The following is an 18,152-nucleotide window of genomic DNA, read 5'->3' on the forward strand; positions in this document are numbered from 1 at the left end:
ACAGACAGATGAGTGGCGGTTGTGTGGTCACTGTTAAACACGAATCTCCTTGTGCTATGACCCTTAAGTCCGGCTCAAAGGTGGGATTTCCATCCTCAAATGTCATGTCAGTCAAGAGGTGGAAGCGCAGCAGGGGCGACAGTGTTGTAATGAGATGCTTTGGGCTGTGCTTGTGGGTCTCTAAGTTGGTCGAGCCCACATCAAAGCCAAGATCCAACGGCTAGGCCGGGATGGTGCCCTCGCGTCCGGGGTAAGTAGGACAGCCTTGCTGGGCGCTGCAGTCTCTTCCTGCTAGGCAGCATCCTCCTCCCAACACCCCCCACCCCAGACCTGGTCTCCAGACACCTCTCCCCCACCACTCCATGGTCTGGGCAGATCTCGCACATCGTTCAGCCGCCGCCCCCTCCATTAACACGGCCGTTGGAAACCCTAGGCAGGGTCTTTATGAGTCAGAACCGACTTCACAGCATACCACCGCCACCATGGATAATTAGCCTTTGAAAACTACACACATTTTTGCTAAGCGTCACTGAATCAGTTCTGACTCATAGTTACCTTGTTAGGGGTTTCTGAGGAGTGAATTTGAACTGCAGATCTTGCATTCAAACCAACCTTGCAGTCTAATGCTTACCCTGCAGTGCCACACAAGGACTACTTTAGGTGAGTATTTGTGGGAAAATGCGCTTTATACATAATCTCAATGCATATGACTGATTACAAAGATGACAAGATACCATTGCAATGGAAAACATTGACGGACACATTTTACTAAATTGATTTAACAAAATGGGGGCAATTGACATCCTGTGCATATTAATGTAGTATGTAAAGAGCACACATCACCAAAAATGTTTAACCTGAATCAAAGAATGAAAGGATAATACACCAAGTAAGTTCAGATGAAGAATTCTGGTGTGGCACTGTAGGTTAAGTACAGGACTGCGAACCACAAGGCCAGCGGTTCAAGCCCACCAAGATGCTCCTCAGCAATCCTGTACAGGTTTGCAATGAGTTGGAATCAAGTTGATGGCACCTAACAACAACAACAAAATTAACCTGGTCTGAACTATTCAGAAAATATCAATGTCATAAAATACAAAATAATGAAAAAAAAATTTAAATAAATAATGAAAATAAAATAGCAATGAGAATAAAATACAAAATAAAACAGAAATGAGAAGGCAATGGATCATTCTTATTTGATTCTGAGATCAAAAACAAAGAGGGACATTGTTGGGGAAATCTGAATACATACTATATATTTGTTGTTGTTGTTGTTAAGTGCTGTCAACTCGGTTCTGACCCATAGTGACCCTGTATAGGGTTTCCAAGGAGCAGCTGGTGAGCTTGAACCACCGACCTTGCAGTTCAAATGGTTTTGCAGTCTGGCACATTAACCCACAGCACCACACCAGGACTCATCTTCTCAGGAGCATACAGCCTCATCTTTCTCCAAAGGAGCGGCTGGTGGGCTCAAACTGTAAACCTTGTTTGTAGTCCAGTGTTTATCATATGGAATCACCACACTCTCATACTATATATTAGATAATATTAATATGTTAAGTTAAATTCTTGGGTAAGATAATGGTATGGTAGTGATTTAAAGATCATTTTGTTCATAAGCAATATATGATAAAGAATGAAAAGTCATGATTGCAACTTACCTTTAAATGGTTCAGAAAAAAAAAAAGAATGAATGATGGTGAATCTAGCTGAATGTTGTATAGAGTCAGTGTACTATTTTTCAACTTTTCTGTAGATGAATTTTTTTTTTTTTTTTAAGTTGGGAAACAAAAACAACAAACAAAATTATCATTTCAATTCTTTATTTCATATGTTCTTTTCAACAATATGAGAATTTGAATTTAGTATAAATTAATAACTCTTTATGGTTTGAAAATATGAACTGTTGAGTGAAAGTTATGAATTATAATCAAAATGTGTTACAAAGTACTTTAAAAATAAGAAAAGATTTAAGACTCATTATGCTAAATTTCTAATGCAAATATAAAACAAGAATGAAGGCTATTGTTGATGCTAATATTCAAAATGAGTTTTGCTCAATTCTGAAATCTCATTCCCTCCGAAAACCAAAGACAGTATTCATTATAAACTGGAAGTACAGAATTCTTAACAAAAACGAACTGGATATATAATTGTATAATTCTCCTTATAGGTACAAGTTATTTTTCAGCAACCTATAAGCCATTGAAAATGTGGTTCCATATCCAACAAAAAAAGCCAAACCTCGGTTTGGCTGAGGGAGGGGGGTCAAATATGCAATTGTGTGGTAGATCCGTGCTCCAACAAAGAGTCTGAAGTGCAGGAGGGCTGTCGAGAGATCGGGATCACTCAAGGAATACAGAAGTCCAATGCCAATAAATGGTACAATGTTTTCAAGGTCATTCAGGTGGGCTCTGTGGGAAAAGAGGACTATTTTAGATACTAATTTCAAAATCAGTAGAAATATAGTTATGTTTTCTTCTCCTCCCAAACTGAATATAAGTGTTACTGGAGCTTTAATTTGTAAAGTAAGATTCCTTTTATACTCTCAAATTGCTTTGTTTCCTTATCCACTTGACTTTTATTTAAAACATCTCATTATTTTTGTTTCTTTTTTTATTTTTAATGGATCCCAGCATATAACAAAAAAGTCATTTTTCAGTTGTAGAGATGAAATACTTCTTTTTTGAGGTTCATAAAATAGCAATTCTTCTTATGAAAACTTTTCTTCCCCAAAGAAGAAAATCCTTTTGGCTATGATCTTTCCTAAATTCCTCCTTCATATCTGCTGATCTATAAAATGATTAATGGGAGAATGCTTGCCCATTTACCCAAATCATTAGGTTGCCAAGAACTGATTTATCAATTATCAAGAATAACATGTTCTCAAAATACAGTTAACAGACAATAACTAGACAATCTGTTCTCAGCCTCCAAAAGGGATTAGTTAACAGTGATGATGCAAAAGTAAAAAGTATACACAAAAATAATAGGCATTAAAGAGGCAGAAAGATGGTTTCTAAATTGTATCTGTATACAACAACTTGAACAAGACAGAAAGCACAGTTTAGAAACAAATTTTCCTCAATTCACGGTATACTGAGTTTTGCTAGCCAGGATTTACAATACAAGACATTTCTATTAGTGACTTCAAGATTTTAAGCGTAATTTCAAAATGTGATGTGTCCCAGTGTTGTCTTCAGATTTAGAAAAAACAGATTTCTGATAGTTTATCAGCTATTGATACGTATTTCAAAATGAAGAATATTTGTTTTATGTTACTTTCTCATCTCTTTAAGCAAAAATCTAATGGTTGCTTATTGCCTGCTCAGTGATCACCAGTCCCTAATTCCCCACTTTTTTTCTCTCTTATTGTCCTAAGATTATCTCTCAGGTTACATGACAAAAATGATAGCAACATAGAATGTGAAATAGGCAGTAACACAGATGAAATAATCCCTGGTGGCACAATGGTCAAAGTGCTTCACTGCTAAGTGAAAAGTCACACATCTAACCCATCAGCTGCTCTTCTGGCAGTCTACTTCTCTAAAGATTCACAGCCTTAGAAATCCTATGGGGCAGTCCTACTCTGTTTATAGGATCACTATGAGTCAGAATTAGCTTGATTGCAGTTGGATGGGTTGTTGGTAACCTAGAGGAGTAAATATTTCAAAGGGTTTAACGAACTAATGAATAAAAGCAAAGATGTCTATTGTCTAAAGGTGTGACCATTTCTATGCATTTGCTTTAATGGAATAACCAACCCAAGGCTACTGGGAGGAAAGAACAGGGCAGCCAAAGAAACATTCATTTCATAAACTGCAACAAATGTATTTGTTTGGTCCTTTGAATTCTCCTGCAGGATGAACCACAGAGATCTCTCTACCTCAAAATTTCAGGATGTTAGTGTTCTCTTCAAACATTGTGAAGGACACAGAAAAGTGTAAATTTGGGGGAGGAACTATCAAACTCTGTGAGAAACAATGCCCCTTTGCAACACATTCTATTGAGAAATAAAAAAGTGTTAAAGCAGATAAGAAAATCAAGGATAGAAGGGGGAAAAGGACAATGTAAGTCAAGTGGTAGGGGGAGGAAGGAAAGTCTGGAGCAGAGCTTCCTTGCCCACTCTCACCGCTTCTTTTTTATGACGCCTCCACCCATTTATCTTACTTTCCTTTTCAATGGTTTTTCCTTTTCTTCAGTCCTCAAAAGGTTCTCACAATACGTCTTTACCATCCTAGTAAGGCACATTTCAACAGATTCTCATACACCAAGCTAATTTATGCCTTTTATTGCATGGAATGCTGTGGTTCCAAATGATACACTGGGGACTGTGAACCACAAGAGCCGTGGCTCGAGCCCACCAGCCACTCTGCAGGAGAAAGATTAAAATAAAAGCCTCCATAACTGTGCAGGGTTGCTAAGAGTTAGATTAGAAGGCACTTAACATCTCTTCAGATCCAGCCCTAGGCATACACTTACCCCACAGTTCCCAATGAGCACTTTAGTAGTTCAATATCATTATCACATGACCACTGGAACCTTATCCTCTGCTCAAAGGGCAGAGTGCATTTGAGAATCGCAGCTTCAATCATATTAGTGCCATTTTTAGACAGCTATCAAAATCTATTCCTAGGTGGGTATCAGTCTTCATGTGCGACCATTATATGTCATTGCTGCCACCCACTGGCATCAAGTTGATTCCAACTCATAGCAAGCCTACAGGGCAAAGTAGAACTGTGTCTTAGGATTTCTGAGACTGTAAATCTTTATGGGAGTAGATGGACTCATCTTTCTCCCACAGAGCAGCCGGCCTGGTAATAAGCAGCCCGATGCTTATGCCACTGTGCCACCAGAGTTCCGTGACTACTATACCTGGGTCTATACCTTCCTCTCCACCATGGTTTTGAGTTCCTATTTTTCATTCTCCTTTGGACAGACAGCCCTTCCCACCAGGCTTGCTCTGTGCTCTTGATACTATAGTCACACCTCACTCTTGTAGATGAGATCAACTGAATCTCAGAATCAAACCTGGACTGCAGTTGCTACAAGCCTTGGAGAAATTATCCGGTTGGGGTGAATAGTTTCACTGGAGACTTTCCTGACTCTTATCTCAGTCTTAGCTACTCCAGCCTCACAGCATACAACACTACCCACAGATTTCTCCAAATTTACAGGATCTCTTCCCAAATGTTTCTCATTCCAAATCCTAATAGCCAACAGGTGCTTTCTTCATGAAATATTCCTAAATACCCAAGGATACACGTGCAGTGAGTTATTCAGTATGCCTCCTATAGCCATTGCTTTGGCCGACGAGTCAGTTCCAACTCTTATTGACCCATATAGGTCCTAGGAGTGGCTGGTGGCTTTGAACTGCTGACCTTGGGATTAGCCATCCAGTGCTTACCCTACAGTGTCACACAAAGACTTCCCCACCAAATGACTTTTTTTTTTTTTTAAATGAGAAAATATGGAGGAAGATGTGATAGGATTATATGATTCAGCTGTGGCTGTTAATAGGGTTAACTGTGATTCTAAAAATTTGGAACTCTAATGTGGTTATACAATGAGCTCTCAGAAGCAGCAAAGAAGGAGCTCTCACTATCATCAAGGAAAAAGAGCCAAGAATGGAATATGTCCAATGGACCAAGAGATCTTTGCAGGTTCAACCTCCTTGACCCAGGAGACAGAGATGTGTTACCCTGAGTGGCAGCAGCAGAACCAAGAGTCAGAGCACAGATGACCGGTGGGCTTCCCAGGCCATGGAGTAAAACTGAGTGCCTTTGGACAAGAGGCTCATTTGGAGAGCGTGGTAATCCAGGCACTTAATTGGGGAGCTAGGTTTGCTGACCATGGAGCTAGGGCTGAGTGCCTTCAGGCTACAGTTTATAGCAAAGGGAGTATCCTTTGGGCATTGATCAGCAATCCTAAAAGAGCTCATGGAGTCCTGGTGTGGTGCTGTAGAATAAGCACTTGGCTTGAATTGCAAGGTTGGTGATTCAAGTTCACTAGCCACTCCTCAGAAACCCTATACAGGGTCGCTATGAGTAGGAACCAACCCGACAGCACTTAACAACAACATCAGAGCTCAGTAACATTGCCCAAGCAGGACAGAGGCCAGTCCAAGGTTCCAAGAGCCAGACATAGGCCAGCCTGTGTGAGGAGAGGATGCCCTAACTGGTAGAACTGGGCCCTGAACATTTCTGACTCTAAATTTGCAACCCGTTAACTTCCCTAATAAACCCCCATTTCATGAGTATTGTCTAAATTGTATATGGCCATTGCAGTGAATGACTGAACCCAGCTGAAACAAAGAGTACAACGGGAAGGATAGTTAGTATCAGAATTGATAAGGAAGGTTGAAAGTTGGAGGCAGTTTTACTTTCTGTAAGCCAAGTTGTGTCATTTGAATATTACAGGTTGTTAATGAGCAATCCTCCAATCCTGTAGCTGTATTCTCCATACAGTACAGCTTCTCAGATTATTTGATATAAATACAGATAGAATAAGTAAAGTGAAGATACAACCCTGGTACATACCTCTCCTAATTTTAAAACATGCAGTATTCCCTTGTTCAGTTCAAACAACTGCCTCTTGGTCTATGTACAGATTCCTCGTGAGCACAATAAAGTGTTTTAAAATTACCATTCATCAAATGCTAACCAGAATTTTCATTGTTAATAAAACACAGGTAAACATCTTTCTGGTATTTCCTACTTTCAATCAAAATCTACCTGACATCAGTAACAATACCCCTCATTCCAAGTCTTTTTCTAAATCCGGCTTGAATTTCTAGAAGTTCTCTAATGATATATTACTGCAACTGTTTCTGAATTATTTTCAGGAAAATTTTACTTCTTAATCATATTATTTGGTAATTTCTGTATTCCATTGAATCATCTTTTTTTGGAATGGGCATAGAAATGCATCTCTTCCAGTCAATTGGCCAGGCAGCTGGCTGTCTCCCAAATTCTTAGAATAGGTAAGTGAGCACCTCCAATGCTGTTATCAGTTTGCTGAAGCATTTCCATTTATAGTCAATTCTTGTTTTCTTCAGTACCTTCAATGCAGCTTAAACTTCTTCCTCTAATACCATCAATTCTTGATCACATGGTACTTCCTGAAATGACTGAAAGCTGACCAATTTGGTATGTTGTTATGTGCTGTGGAGTCGGTTCCAACTCATAGCGACCCTGCATAGGGTTTCCAAGGCTGTAAATCTTTACAGGAGCAGAAAGCCTCATCTTTCTCCCGCGGAACAGCTGGTAGTTGCGAACTGCTGACCATGAAATTAGCAGCCCGATTTGTAACCACTATGCTACCAGAGCTCCTTATGCTAGGTAGTAGAAAGGAGGAAGACAGTCAGCTACTTCTATTCTGTCTGTCTGTCATACTGTGATAGCATGTGTGTTACTGTGATATTGAAAGTTCTACCTGAATAGGAGTAGCTGACTATCTTCCTCCTTTCTTTTAATTTTGATTTTTGAATATGTGTAATTTTGATTCTCTTTAGAAAATAGTCTGGGTTATAGATTGGGTTAAATAAAAACAAAATATGTGAAGTGCTTTCCAACTACCAGTGATTTGCTTCTGTCCAGACTCAATTAGCCATGTATCTTGATATATCAAGACATTATTTTGTATTTGTTTTTATGTATTTATTAATTTATACAATATTGCATATTAGCAGTATATTTTTCACTTCAGTTTCTACAGTTTGAATATACTTATAATAACAGTTGTTACATTACATGTTAATGTTATGGTTTGTTAAGTATCAAGTCAATTCTCACTCATAGCAACCCTGCATAAGCTTTCCAAGAAGTGACTGGTAGGCTGTAACCACTGACCTTGTGGTTAATAGTCTAATGCTTATCCTACAACACCGTATCAGGCCTCCCCATGTTAAAGTTGTTGTTTAGTGCCATCGAGTCAGTTCCCACCCATAGTGACCCTGTATAGGGTTTCTGAGGAGCTCTGCTGGTGACATAAACTGCTGACCTTGGGGTTCAAACTGACTTGCAGTCCAGTGCATTAGCACCAAAGTAAAGAGTGAGGAAAAAAAAGTCCAAGTTAAAAATGGAAATGGATGATTCTAGAAACTCTTTCTCTGAAAAGCATCTCCAAAATTAGATTTTTATTAGGAATTTTTTTAGTTTGGTCTCCAAAAAATAAGTGGGGAGGATACATCTCAAAAGTACAAATGTTAATAAAAATGTTAAAAACTCCTCTTGCCTCATTGAAAAGACAGTGTCTGCTCACCAGGGGGTGCTGTGCACACAGCTGCTGCACCTAGTCTAGAATAAGGACCCTTTTCAAAACCGGTGGTCAATTGTTCTTATTAAAATTCATTTGTTGCTTACCTTTCTAAAGGATTAGCTTAAAAAATGGACTTCTCAAAGCACAATCCTATGGGTTCAGAAATTTAATATAAACACCAAAATTAAATAACTTTTGTAAAGCTTTCACATGTCAGTCTTGGGTCATCCATTCAGTATTGCTATTACTTTCAAGTCCTTCTCAGTTGGATGAGTTGGGTCATGATACACATCGTGTATGTGATTGTTCTATAATGGAAGGACAGCATGGACAAGACAAAGCTTTAAACTGCTGAGTGTCTCTATAGTGGTTTTGGTAACTTCACAAAGCTTCTTTCCACTTTCCTAATGTTTATACTTTCTTATAACATCTGTCATTTTCCCTCTAATACTATTTAAAAGTTTCATATTGTTTCTTTGTCCTGAAACTATTTCACCTTCATAGTCTTAGCATAACCCACTTCAAGACTGGCTAATTCATGCAATTGTTGATAGCCACCATTGAGTTGGCCCCCAACTTGCGGCAACACCCGGCACAATGCGATCTGACCATTGTGATCCATAGGATTTTTATTGGCTAATGATTTTGGAAGTAGTTGGATCTGACTCAACAGCGCTTAGTGTGGAAGCTAAAACCTGATTTACTCAGCTGTTGGTGTTGTTATATGCCATCGAGTCAGTTCTGACTCACTGGGATCCTGTATAGGGTTTCCAAGTAGTAGTTGGTAGGTTTGAACTGCCAACCTTGAAGTTCCCAGTCCAGTGCTTATCCTACAGCACCACACCACACCAGGATTCCCAAATTAGCAAGTATATAAACTAAATGGAACAGAAGCTAAAGTTATTTTCTAAATATTTAACACAGACTCCCTCTTACAAAACTATCTCCTTACTTGTTGAATAACGTGGGATAAATCTGTTATGAATGAACAGGAAAGTGGATTTAATTTGGGTCCTGGAAGGGAAGAAGAGGGCATAGGGCTAAAGGAGAGTTAGCAAACCTGGTGTAATGATTGGTTTCCTTAAAGAAGGCACAGTATAAACTTCCAGAGTGGGGATGAGAGACAGCACTGTAAGATTACAGAGGTCTGATGTAAGGAGCTCTGGTAGCATAGTGGTTACAAATCGGGCTGTGAACCTTAAGGTCAGCGGTTTGAAACTACCAGCCGCTCCGTGGGAGAAAGATGAGGCTTTCTATTCCCGTAAAGATTTACACCCTAGGAAACTCTGTACAGGGTCGCTATGGGTCAGAACTGACTCGACGGCACTTAACAACAACAACAATGTAAAAATAGGAATGGTTGTGCTGCCATGGTGTATGTCCTTCTGCACTCATCCCCACTCAACTTAGTCAATTCTATTTTATCCATACACTCTTTTAGCTGATTTGTAGTTAACCTGAGTAATGGCTGAGTCTACATCCAGGTTCATAAACCACAGGCTATGAAAAACCTATACCAATGCAAGAATCCAGATTCAGAGTTAGTCCTCACACTATAAATCATTATAGAATCTGCAGAAATCTTGAGAAGGTATCAGACATTCACAGATAATACAAAAAGGGACAACAAATACAATTTTATAATAAAGACTAAAACTAACAAATAGAACCAGCATGCTGTTGATTTTAGGTGTCATGGAGTCAGTTCCAACTCATGGCGACCCTATGCAAAAAAAGAAACACTTCCCAGTTGTTCATTACTGTTGTTATACTTGAGCTTACTGTAGCTGCCACTGGGTCAATCCATCTTGTTAGGGTTCTTCCTCTTTTCCGTTAACCCTCAACGTTACCAAGCATGTTGCCCTTCTGCAGGGACTGATCCCTACTGATAACTTGTCCAAAGTATGAGAGATAAAGCCTCGCCATCTTTGTTTTTAAGGAGCATTCTGGCTACATTTCTTTCAAAACAGATTTGCTTGCTCTTCTGGCAGTCCATGGTACTTTCAATATTGTTCTCCAACACCATAACACCATACCTCAAATGCATCAATTTCTTCTAGGGCCTTCCTATTTATTGTCTAACTTTCACATGCATATAAGGCTACTGAAAATACTAATGCCTGGATCAAGTTCACCTTAGAGAACTATCATGATTCTGCAATCCCACTGCTAGAAATATACATAGAAGACTGAAAGCAACGACTAAAACAAACTTTGTACTCCAATGTTCATTGCAACATTATTCACAATAGTCAAAATGTAGAAATAACCTAAAAGCCCATCAAATGATGCATGATTAAACACAATGTGCTACACACATACAACACAATACTACTCAGCCAATAAAAGATATTACCAAATGAATGAAGCATAAAGCTACCATGCTGCATTAAATAAGTCAATCACAAAAGGATCAATATTGTATGTTCTCACTTCTATAAAGAGAAAAATAGGCAAATGTATAAGGAACAAAGTTTATAGTGGATACGAGGTCCAAGAGGGAGTAAGGATTGGGGGTTAGTTTTGATGGAGCACTGATTTCAGTTTATGGTAATGGTAAGCTCACATGTGATAAAGGTAAATGCTGCTCAGTCCATCAATGTACTTACTGTACACCTATAAAAATTGCACCCATTACTGAAGTGTACTTATAAAAATTTGAATTTTGAATTGGCAAAAACTGTGTTAGTAATATATTTGCTACAGCAAAAAAAGAGCATCTGCTAAAGGCTGCTAATATACAACCAAACATCTCAAGGAATTGGTTTCTTGGTATGGAGGTATTATTGTTGTTGTTATTGTTTGTTAAGTGCTGTTGAGTCAGATCCAACTCATAGCAACCCTGTTTAGGGTTTCCGAGGAGCAGCTGGTAAGGTTGAGCTGCCACCCTTGTGACTCAAACTGACCTTGCAGTCCAGTGTATTAACCCACAGCACCACACCAGGACTCCATGGTGGTACAGGGGAATGGTTTCATGGGACATGCCCGTTACTTGGCTTAATATTATGTTTATTACTTCTGTGCTGTTTCCTAGTTTTTTGCATAGTGTCCAAGATCTTAAAAGCTTGCAAGTGACTGTTGAAGGGACAACTGGGTCTCCATTCACTTGAATCAACAGAGTGTGAAGAAAAAGAGGAAGAATGGAAGGTGTGGCTAACTGTCTCCGTGAACAAATGCCTCCACTGCCATGAGAATGAAGAGCTGGATGGTGACCAGATGCTATAATTATTTGACAGTTTTGATCAAATATTCTACAGAGGACTCTTTATCAAAAAGGAGGAAAACAAAGAATTTCAAATTCTTATGGAATTCAGATCTTTTAGAGCCACAGAGGCAGAAGAATCCCCCAAACAATCTTTAAGTCTTAAACCAAAAATATCCTCTGAAGTCTTCTTGCAACCAAATAATAGTTTAGCTTAACTAGTAAAGACTGTCTGCTTTGAGAATTGTGTTCTATTAAGATCTATTTTACATGAGATCAAATGGACAATAGCAACTTCAAAGAACAGACTACAAATTTAGAGGGCAGTTGTTTTTAAGTGCTGTCACGTCAGTTCCAATCCATAGTGATCCTGTACAGGGTTTCCAAGGAGCAGCTGGTAAGCTTGAACCACCAACTTTGCAGTTCAAACTGCTTTGCAGTCTGGCGCATTAACCCACAGCGCCACACCAGGGCAGTGAGTTCATATTAATGGGGGAGGAAGAATTTGAAAAAGGGAATGAGACTAGCTGCTCAGTGTGAAAAGACAATCAAAGTCACAGAAAAGTACATGTAGAAAAGGTTGGATTGGTTTATGTATGATATGCTGTGTAATTCTCAACAACAAATAAAATATACTTTTCTTAAAAAAAAAAAGGCAACAGAAATCTGTTACCTAAATTACAGAAGTAATAAATAGAAATCCTAATTTCACTATTTATTCAGACTCACTAAATTGAGGATGTTAACCCAAATATAATCTTTATACTCATATTTTCTAGCTCTAACTATTCATGACAAAGCTAAGTATGGCTATAAAAACTCTTCACTGATCCTTTATTTTTATGTAACTTTACCTATACTAGAAATATGTACCAGTTTGGAGAAGCATCAGAAAATATTAAATGAGAAAATGGTACAGAATTTTGACTAATGCATTTGTTAATGGAATCTCAATATTAAAAAAGCTTTGCAATTTACATGTTTTCTATATACCTCCAGAATTGACTTCAATGTACTTATAAAATAAGTAAATTAATTATATTGTTTGGAGACTGTGGAGTTGGTATCCTTGCTTATTGCTTTTCACTGTTCATTGCATTCCCAAAACATTAACCATATTTTCAATGGAAAGAGAAATCTATTTCCCTGTTTTCCAAAGAGTGTCTTTCATATTTGGAATTTTATGCAAAGCTATCCACTTCTCTAACCCTTTACAAGAGTCATTAGTCTCTCATCTCATAAAGACAATGGCATTGCAAGATGCTACCTCTCTTGTTGTATCTCCTGCCCGCCATTAATTTAATGCATTCCTATATAGAGTCTTGGTGTGGTGCTGCAAAATAATGCGCCAGACCTCAAGGTTCAAACTCACCAGCAGCTCCTTGGAAACCCTATATAGGTCGCTTTGAGTCGGTACTCACTTGTCAGCATTTAACAATGACAACAACATATAAAGTCAAAGGATCCCTGGAAGCATATTGGGTTATGTGTTGGGCTGCTATCCCTAAGGTCAGCAGTTTGAATACACCAGCTGTTATGTAAGAGAAAGATGAGGTTTTCTGCTCGCATAAAGATTTGCAGTCTCAGAAACCCTATACAGGGTCACTATGAGTCAGAATTGACTTGAAGACACACCACCACCACCAACAGCAACCATATAAAGTCAGGGGATGCAATGGCTCTATCACATAAGCAACGTACATCAAACCACAAGGTCAGGGTTTTGAACCTGTCAGCTACCTCTTGGGAGAAAGATGAGGCTTTCTGTTCCTGCAAAGATTTATAGACTCAGAAATTCTATACAGGATCTCTAAAACTCAGAACACACTCGACAGCACTTAACAACAACACAATGAGAATACAAAGGTATTGCAAAATTGGCAATATGTGCAATTGCAGTGATATTTAGAGACTTCCAAATCCCTATAATATCCGCAATTTTTCTAAAGAATAGGTAACAAGACTTCATCTTCAAAACCCTGATGTCCTCACCAAAATTCTTGCAAAAGTAAATGATAACAGGAGACGGTGGGTTTACCTTCGTACACGTTCCACTCTGTCATCTGTCCGAAGATACTTCTTAGCATTTTCTCCTTTGCCAAACTGTGAACAGTCTTCTGGGTTTGCAAAAACCTATTCCAAATACCAAGAAAGAGTTACTAACATGGGGCTATCCTACATGATGAGTTACTTACATTTTAATGAAAATAAATCACAGTCCACAGGAGTTTTGTTTACTAACAATGAAAATAAAAGAATCAAAGTAAAACTTAAGTAAAAACCAAAGTATAAAAATAGTATAATAGAGGCAAAATTGGAAGAAGGGTGTAATTCTATTGGCTGTTGATTATCCTAATGATGAACTAGCAACTTTTTCATAGAGATAATCAACATAACTTCCCACAAGTGTATCAACTGATTGATTCACCTGAAAGTAACAAGTTCACTTGTCAAGGGCAATACAGAACAGGTGAAGAGAATAAAAGGGGGGGGTTGGGTAGGAAGAGTATTTTGTACTTTGTTAGTATGTAGACCTCTGGCTCCCCCAACTGGCTAAAACCTGAAGTTGACTAATACCCCGAAACTCAAGCAGAACTGTATTCCTATAAATAACAAGTATGTGTTTTTCTAGAGCATATGTTTATTAAGTCCTTCCTGTAATTATTACACTGTTCAAAATTATTTTCCCATCCTTTGAAATCTGAAATATGCAATTTACAAATAATTTAAGTATGTTCTGTTGTTATTGCTGTTAAATGCCATCAAGTCTGTTCTGACTCCTAGAGATCGTTTATAGGGTTTCCAAGGAGCAGCTGGTGGGTTTGAACTGCTGACCTTGTAGTTCACAGTCTAGCACTGATCCTACAGCAAGCAACTGCTTAATAATTTATAATAAAGAAAAACATGAAGTTTGAAAATGTTATAAATATTACAACACGTTCTTAACGTTAAGAAGCCCTAGTGGCACCGTAGGAGGAGCACTGGACTGCTAACCACAAAATTGGCAGTTCACACCCACCAGCTGTCCCAAGGGAGAAACATGAGGCCTTCTGCTCCCATAAAGATTTACAGCCTCAAACACCCTCTACAGGGTCACTATGAGTTGGAATCTACTTTATGGAAGTGCTCATGTATATGAGCATTTAATGCAAATAAAGATGTTGAGAAGAACTGATGGACAGGGTGTGATCTAATATCAGGTCCTGACTGGCACCTAAGTATAGTCCTGGCACACACTAGTTCAGCTAATACATTCTGAATATAAAAATAAAATGCACTGCAACAGAGAGTGCAGGAGACTTGGATTCAAACAAATCTGGATTTGAATCTCCCCTTTTACTGGTATGACCCTAGAAAAGTTACTTAACTTCTCTTAGTTTTAGATTTTTCATTTGCAAAATAGAACAGAATAAACCTCATCTGGCAGGATGTTGGTAAAGATTTTATAAAATGATTCAATGAACTACCACATATAAAGAGTATCACGCAAACATCACGGGCACTCCAAAACTTGAATTCCCTTCTATTTTCTTTATAACCAGAGATATATTCCTGTTCTTTGGCACCAGTATGTTTCTCAAGTGTAGTGTGGACCTCATGGCTGACGGCCATTTTGGAGCTGGCTGCTACAGCATATTGCTCCACTAAGAGTCAATTCCACAAGAAATTTACATGTGAGTATGTGTACCATTAGGAGCCCTGGTAGCATGGTGGTTACGAGTCAGGCTGCTAACCTCAAGATCAGTAGTTCGAAACTACCAGCCGTTCCATGGGAGAAAGATGAGGCTTTCTGTTCCTGTAAAGATTTATAACCTCAGAAATACTATGCAAGCTCATTTGGGAAATGATTCCATAGCACACCACCATCACAGGCGCCAATAGAATGCAAATATTTGGGGGAAGCTCTGGCTCTGGTAGCGTAGCATAGTGGTTACAAGTTGGACTGTTAACCTCAAGGTCAACAGTTTGAATCTGCCAGCTGTTCCATGGGAGAAAGATGAGACTTTCTGCTCCTATCAAGATTTACAGCCTTGGAAACTCTATGCAGGGTCGCTATGAGTTGGAACCGACTCCATGGCACACAACCACCACCCACCAAGGAAAGGAAGACTGTGATCTTCCCTAAAGTCTTATTCCATAGGTCCACCATCAACACTCATGGAAGCAGCAGTCAAGAAATCCAACACTGTATTACATTAGGCAAATATGCTGCACAAGACCTTTTTAAAGTGTTGAAGAGCAAAGTGTCAGTTGGAGGACTAAAGTGTGTCTGACCCACATCATGCTATTTTCAATAACCTCGTATTCATATGAAAGTTAGACAATGAATAAGGAAGACCGTAGAAGATTTGACGCACTTGAGTTATGGTGTTGGAAAAGAATTTTAAAGGTACCATGGACTACCAGAACAAGCAAATCTGCTTTGGAAGAAGTACAACCAGAATGCTCTTTAGAAACCAAGATGATCAGACTTCGTCTCTCATACTTTGGACAAATTATCAGGAGCAACCAGTCCCTGGAGATGGACATCATGCTTGGTAAAGTGGACGGTCAGTGAAAAAGAGGGAGACCCCAAACGAGATGGATTCACACAGTGACAGCAGCAGTGGACTCACGTGTAATAATGATTGTGAGGTTGGCACAGGAATGTGCAGTGTTTCGTTCTGTTGTACATGGGGTAGCTATGACTCAATGGCACCTAATAACAACAGCCCTAGTTATTTTCTACAGGTGTACTGCATGCTCTAAAGGACAAAAACTGAAGACAGGTGATTTCCAAGCAAGAGAAGTTGCTATACAGGCTCAAGATTGCATCATAAAAATCGTCTAACTTTGCTCTACTCCTCACTATGCCATAAACCCTGTTTGAATACAGAACCTTATTTCAAAATCTTTCTAGCCCTTTTGCCATTTCTCCAATTTTAAAAACAATCATTCTTATAATAGTGGTTAGAAATAGTAGTGTCTACTTAGTGGTGCTGGGCTCCATTAGTGAATATCCAAATCAAAAGGGAGAAAAATGTGGAACAGAATTTCAGATTCTAATGGAATCCAGATTTTCTGAAATCACTGAGACAGGATGATTCCCCAAAACTGCTGTCCTGAGATAATCTTTAAACTTTGAGCCAAAAATAACCAAAGTTGTCTTTAAACAGGTTGTCTTTAACTTACTTGGTAACAAATGTCTACCTTGAGCATACCTTTTGTGAAACTATATGGGAATCAAGATTGACAACAGAAACTCAAAGGGCTAGTGAGTTTATATGTATGAATGGAAAGTAAGGTTGCACAACTTGAAGAATGTAATCAATGTCACTGAATTGTACATGTACGTTCTGCTGTGTAAAATTTCAACAACAAATATAAATTATGTCTTTTTAAAAAGGAGTGTACAGAATTCACATGGTTTGCCCCAATCATAAGAAGCTGTGGAAATAAGAACTTAAATTCTTGCTGATTTTTTTTTTTTTTTGTCCCCAGAGTCATATACTCTTCATTGACTTGAAAGGGAAATGAAAACACCAGCTGTTTTTAAAAATAATTATTTTCTAACTCTAATTTCTAAAATTGACTCTAAAATCAGTTTCCTTGAAATTATGATAACCCAAAGATCTCTGTTACTAAGCTGTATGACAAAGGTAAAAACCACATGGAAAGAAAAAAATTACTAGCAACCGTTCCATAAATATACCAGATCCATCTGTACCACAGGATTATACATTTCGTTGTATTAAACAATGTACTATGGGCTTTACAAACAACAATTCTAAAAATGTCAATTAAGAAAATTGTTTTCCAGAATTTCAACTTCTGCAAGAAAATATTACCTCCAAATTTCTTACCTTTCTTGTCACTCTATAGAATGCAGTTGCCATGCTCATAAACATCATTTTTGAAATAAGGATTGTCGTATAGGAGGCAAAGGCCATGAATACTTCATTCTTGGTTAGTTGGTTGAGGTTAGTCATTTTTTCAATTTTGGTCTGGAATCTTAAGAAAAAATTTTAGATGAAATGGGGAAAATCTGGAGAAGAAACATGGATACCCAAAGTAAGTTTTCAATGGTCAGTTGGCATGTTTATATTGCAGCATTAACCATATGTTCTTTAAAACATCTTGGGCTATTAGCAGGGGAAAGAATAATAACTTAGTGTTGAAAATTTCAAAATAATCAGAATTACGACATCTAACGAAGCACTAATGGAAAGGAGTCACGGTGTAGCATTCTAATATAAGCACTTGACTGCAAACCGCAAGGCCAGGGATTCAAACCTACCAGCAGTTCCTTGGAAAACCTATATTGGATCGCCAAGTTGGAACCAATTTGACAGTAGCACTTAACAACAACAATAAAAAATAATGAAAAAGTAGAGGACGATACAAGCAAAAATAAATAGATGCTCTAACAATAAACTGAAATCTTCTTTTTGCATCAGGATAAGAAAGAGTGACAGTACAGTCACTCAGCAGGATTACTACTGGACTGCAAAGCGCAAGGTCACTGGTTCAAGCCCACCAGGCACTACTATAAGAGAAAGAAGAGTCTTTCTACTCCCACAAGGATCTATAGCCTCAGAAAGCCTATACAGGCAGAACCGACTCAGTGGCACTTAACAACAACAGGACAAAAAGTTGAACATCTAAGACCAGATGTCACGGATTGATTGATCTCTTCAATAGCATCACG

At 38.4% G+C, this 18,152-nt stretch overlaps 1 protein-coding gene across 1 annotated transcript; it reads right to left on the reverse strand.

The window, feature by feature from the left end:
• Positions 1 to 2,156: 2,156 nt before the first annotated feature.
• LOC102828290 (microsomal glutathione S-transferase 1-like) lies at positions 2,157 to 17,449 on the reverse strand. The gene is made up of 3 exons (XM_006866023.1): positions 17,308 to 17,449; positions 13,503 to 13,597; positions 2,157 to 2,417 (listed from the first exon to the last, which is right to left on the reverse strand). The coding sequence occupies exons 1-3, from the start codon at positions 17,431 to 17,433 to the stop codon at positions 2,171 to 2,173; spliced, it is 468 nt and encodes a 155-aa protein (XP_006866085.1). The 5' UTR covers positions 17,434 to 17,449; the 3' UTR covers positions 2,157 to 2,170.
• Positions 17,450 to 18,152: the final 703 nt, after the last annotated feature.

The sequence above is a fragment of the Chrysochloris asiatica genome, unplaced genomic scaffold (genome assembly GCF_000296735.1).
Source record: "Chrysochloris asiatica unplaced genomic scaffold, ChrAsi1.0 scaffold00086, whole genome shotgun sequence".
Lineage (NCBI taxonomy): Eukaryota > Metazoa > Chordata > Mammalia > Afrosoricida > Chrysochloridae > Chrysochloris > Chrysochloris asiatica.

Excerpts from the sequence above, each read along its gene's own strand:
- LOC102828290 (XM_006866023.1), bottom strand. The coding sequence starts at position 17,433 with ATGACTAACCTCAACCAACTAACCAAGAATGAAGTATTCATGGCCTTT. Across the intron at positions 13,598-17,307 it reads TCTATAGAGTGACAAGAAAG|GTTTTTGCAAACCCAGAAGA; the intron begins GTAAGAAATTTG and ends TATTTGGAATAG. Across the intron at positions 2,418-13,502 it reads AGAGTGGAACGTGTACGAAG|AGCCCACCTGAATGACCTTG; the intron begins GTAAACCCACCG and ends CTTTTCCCACAG.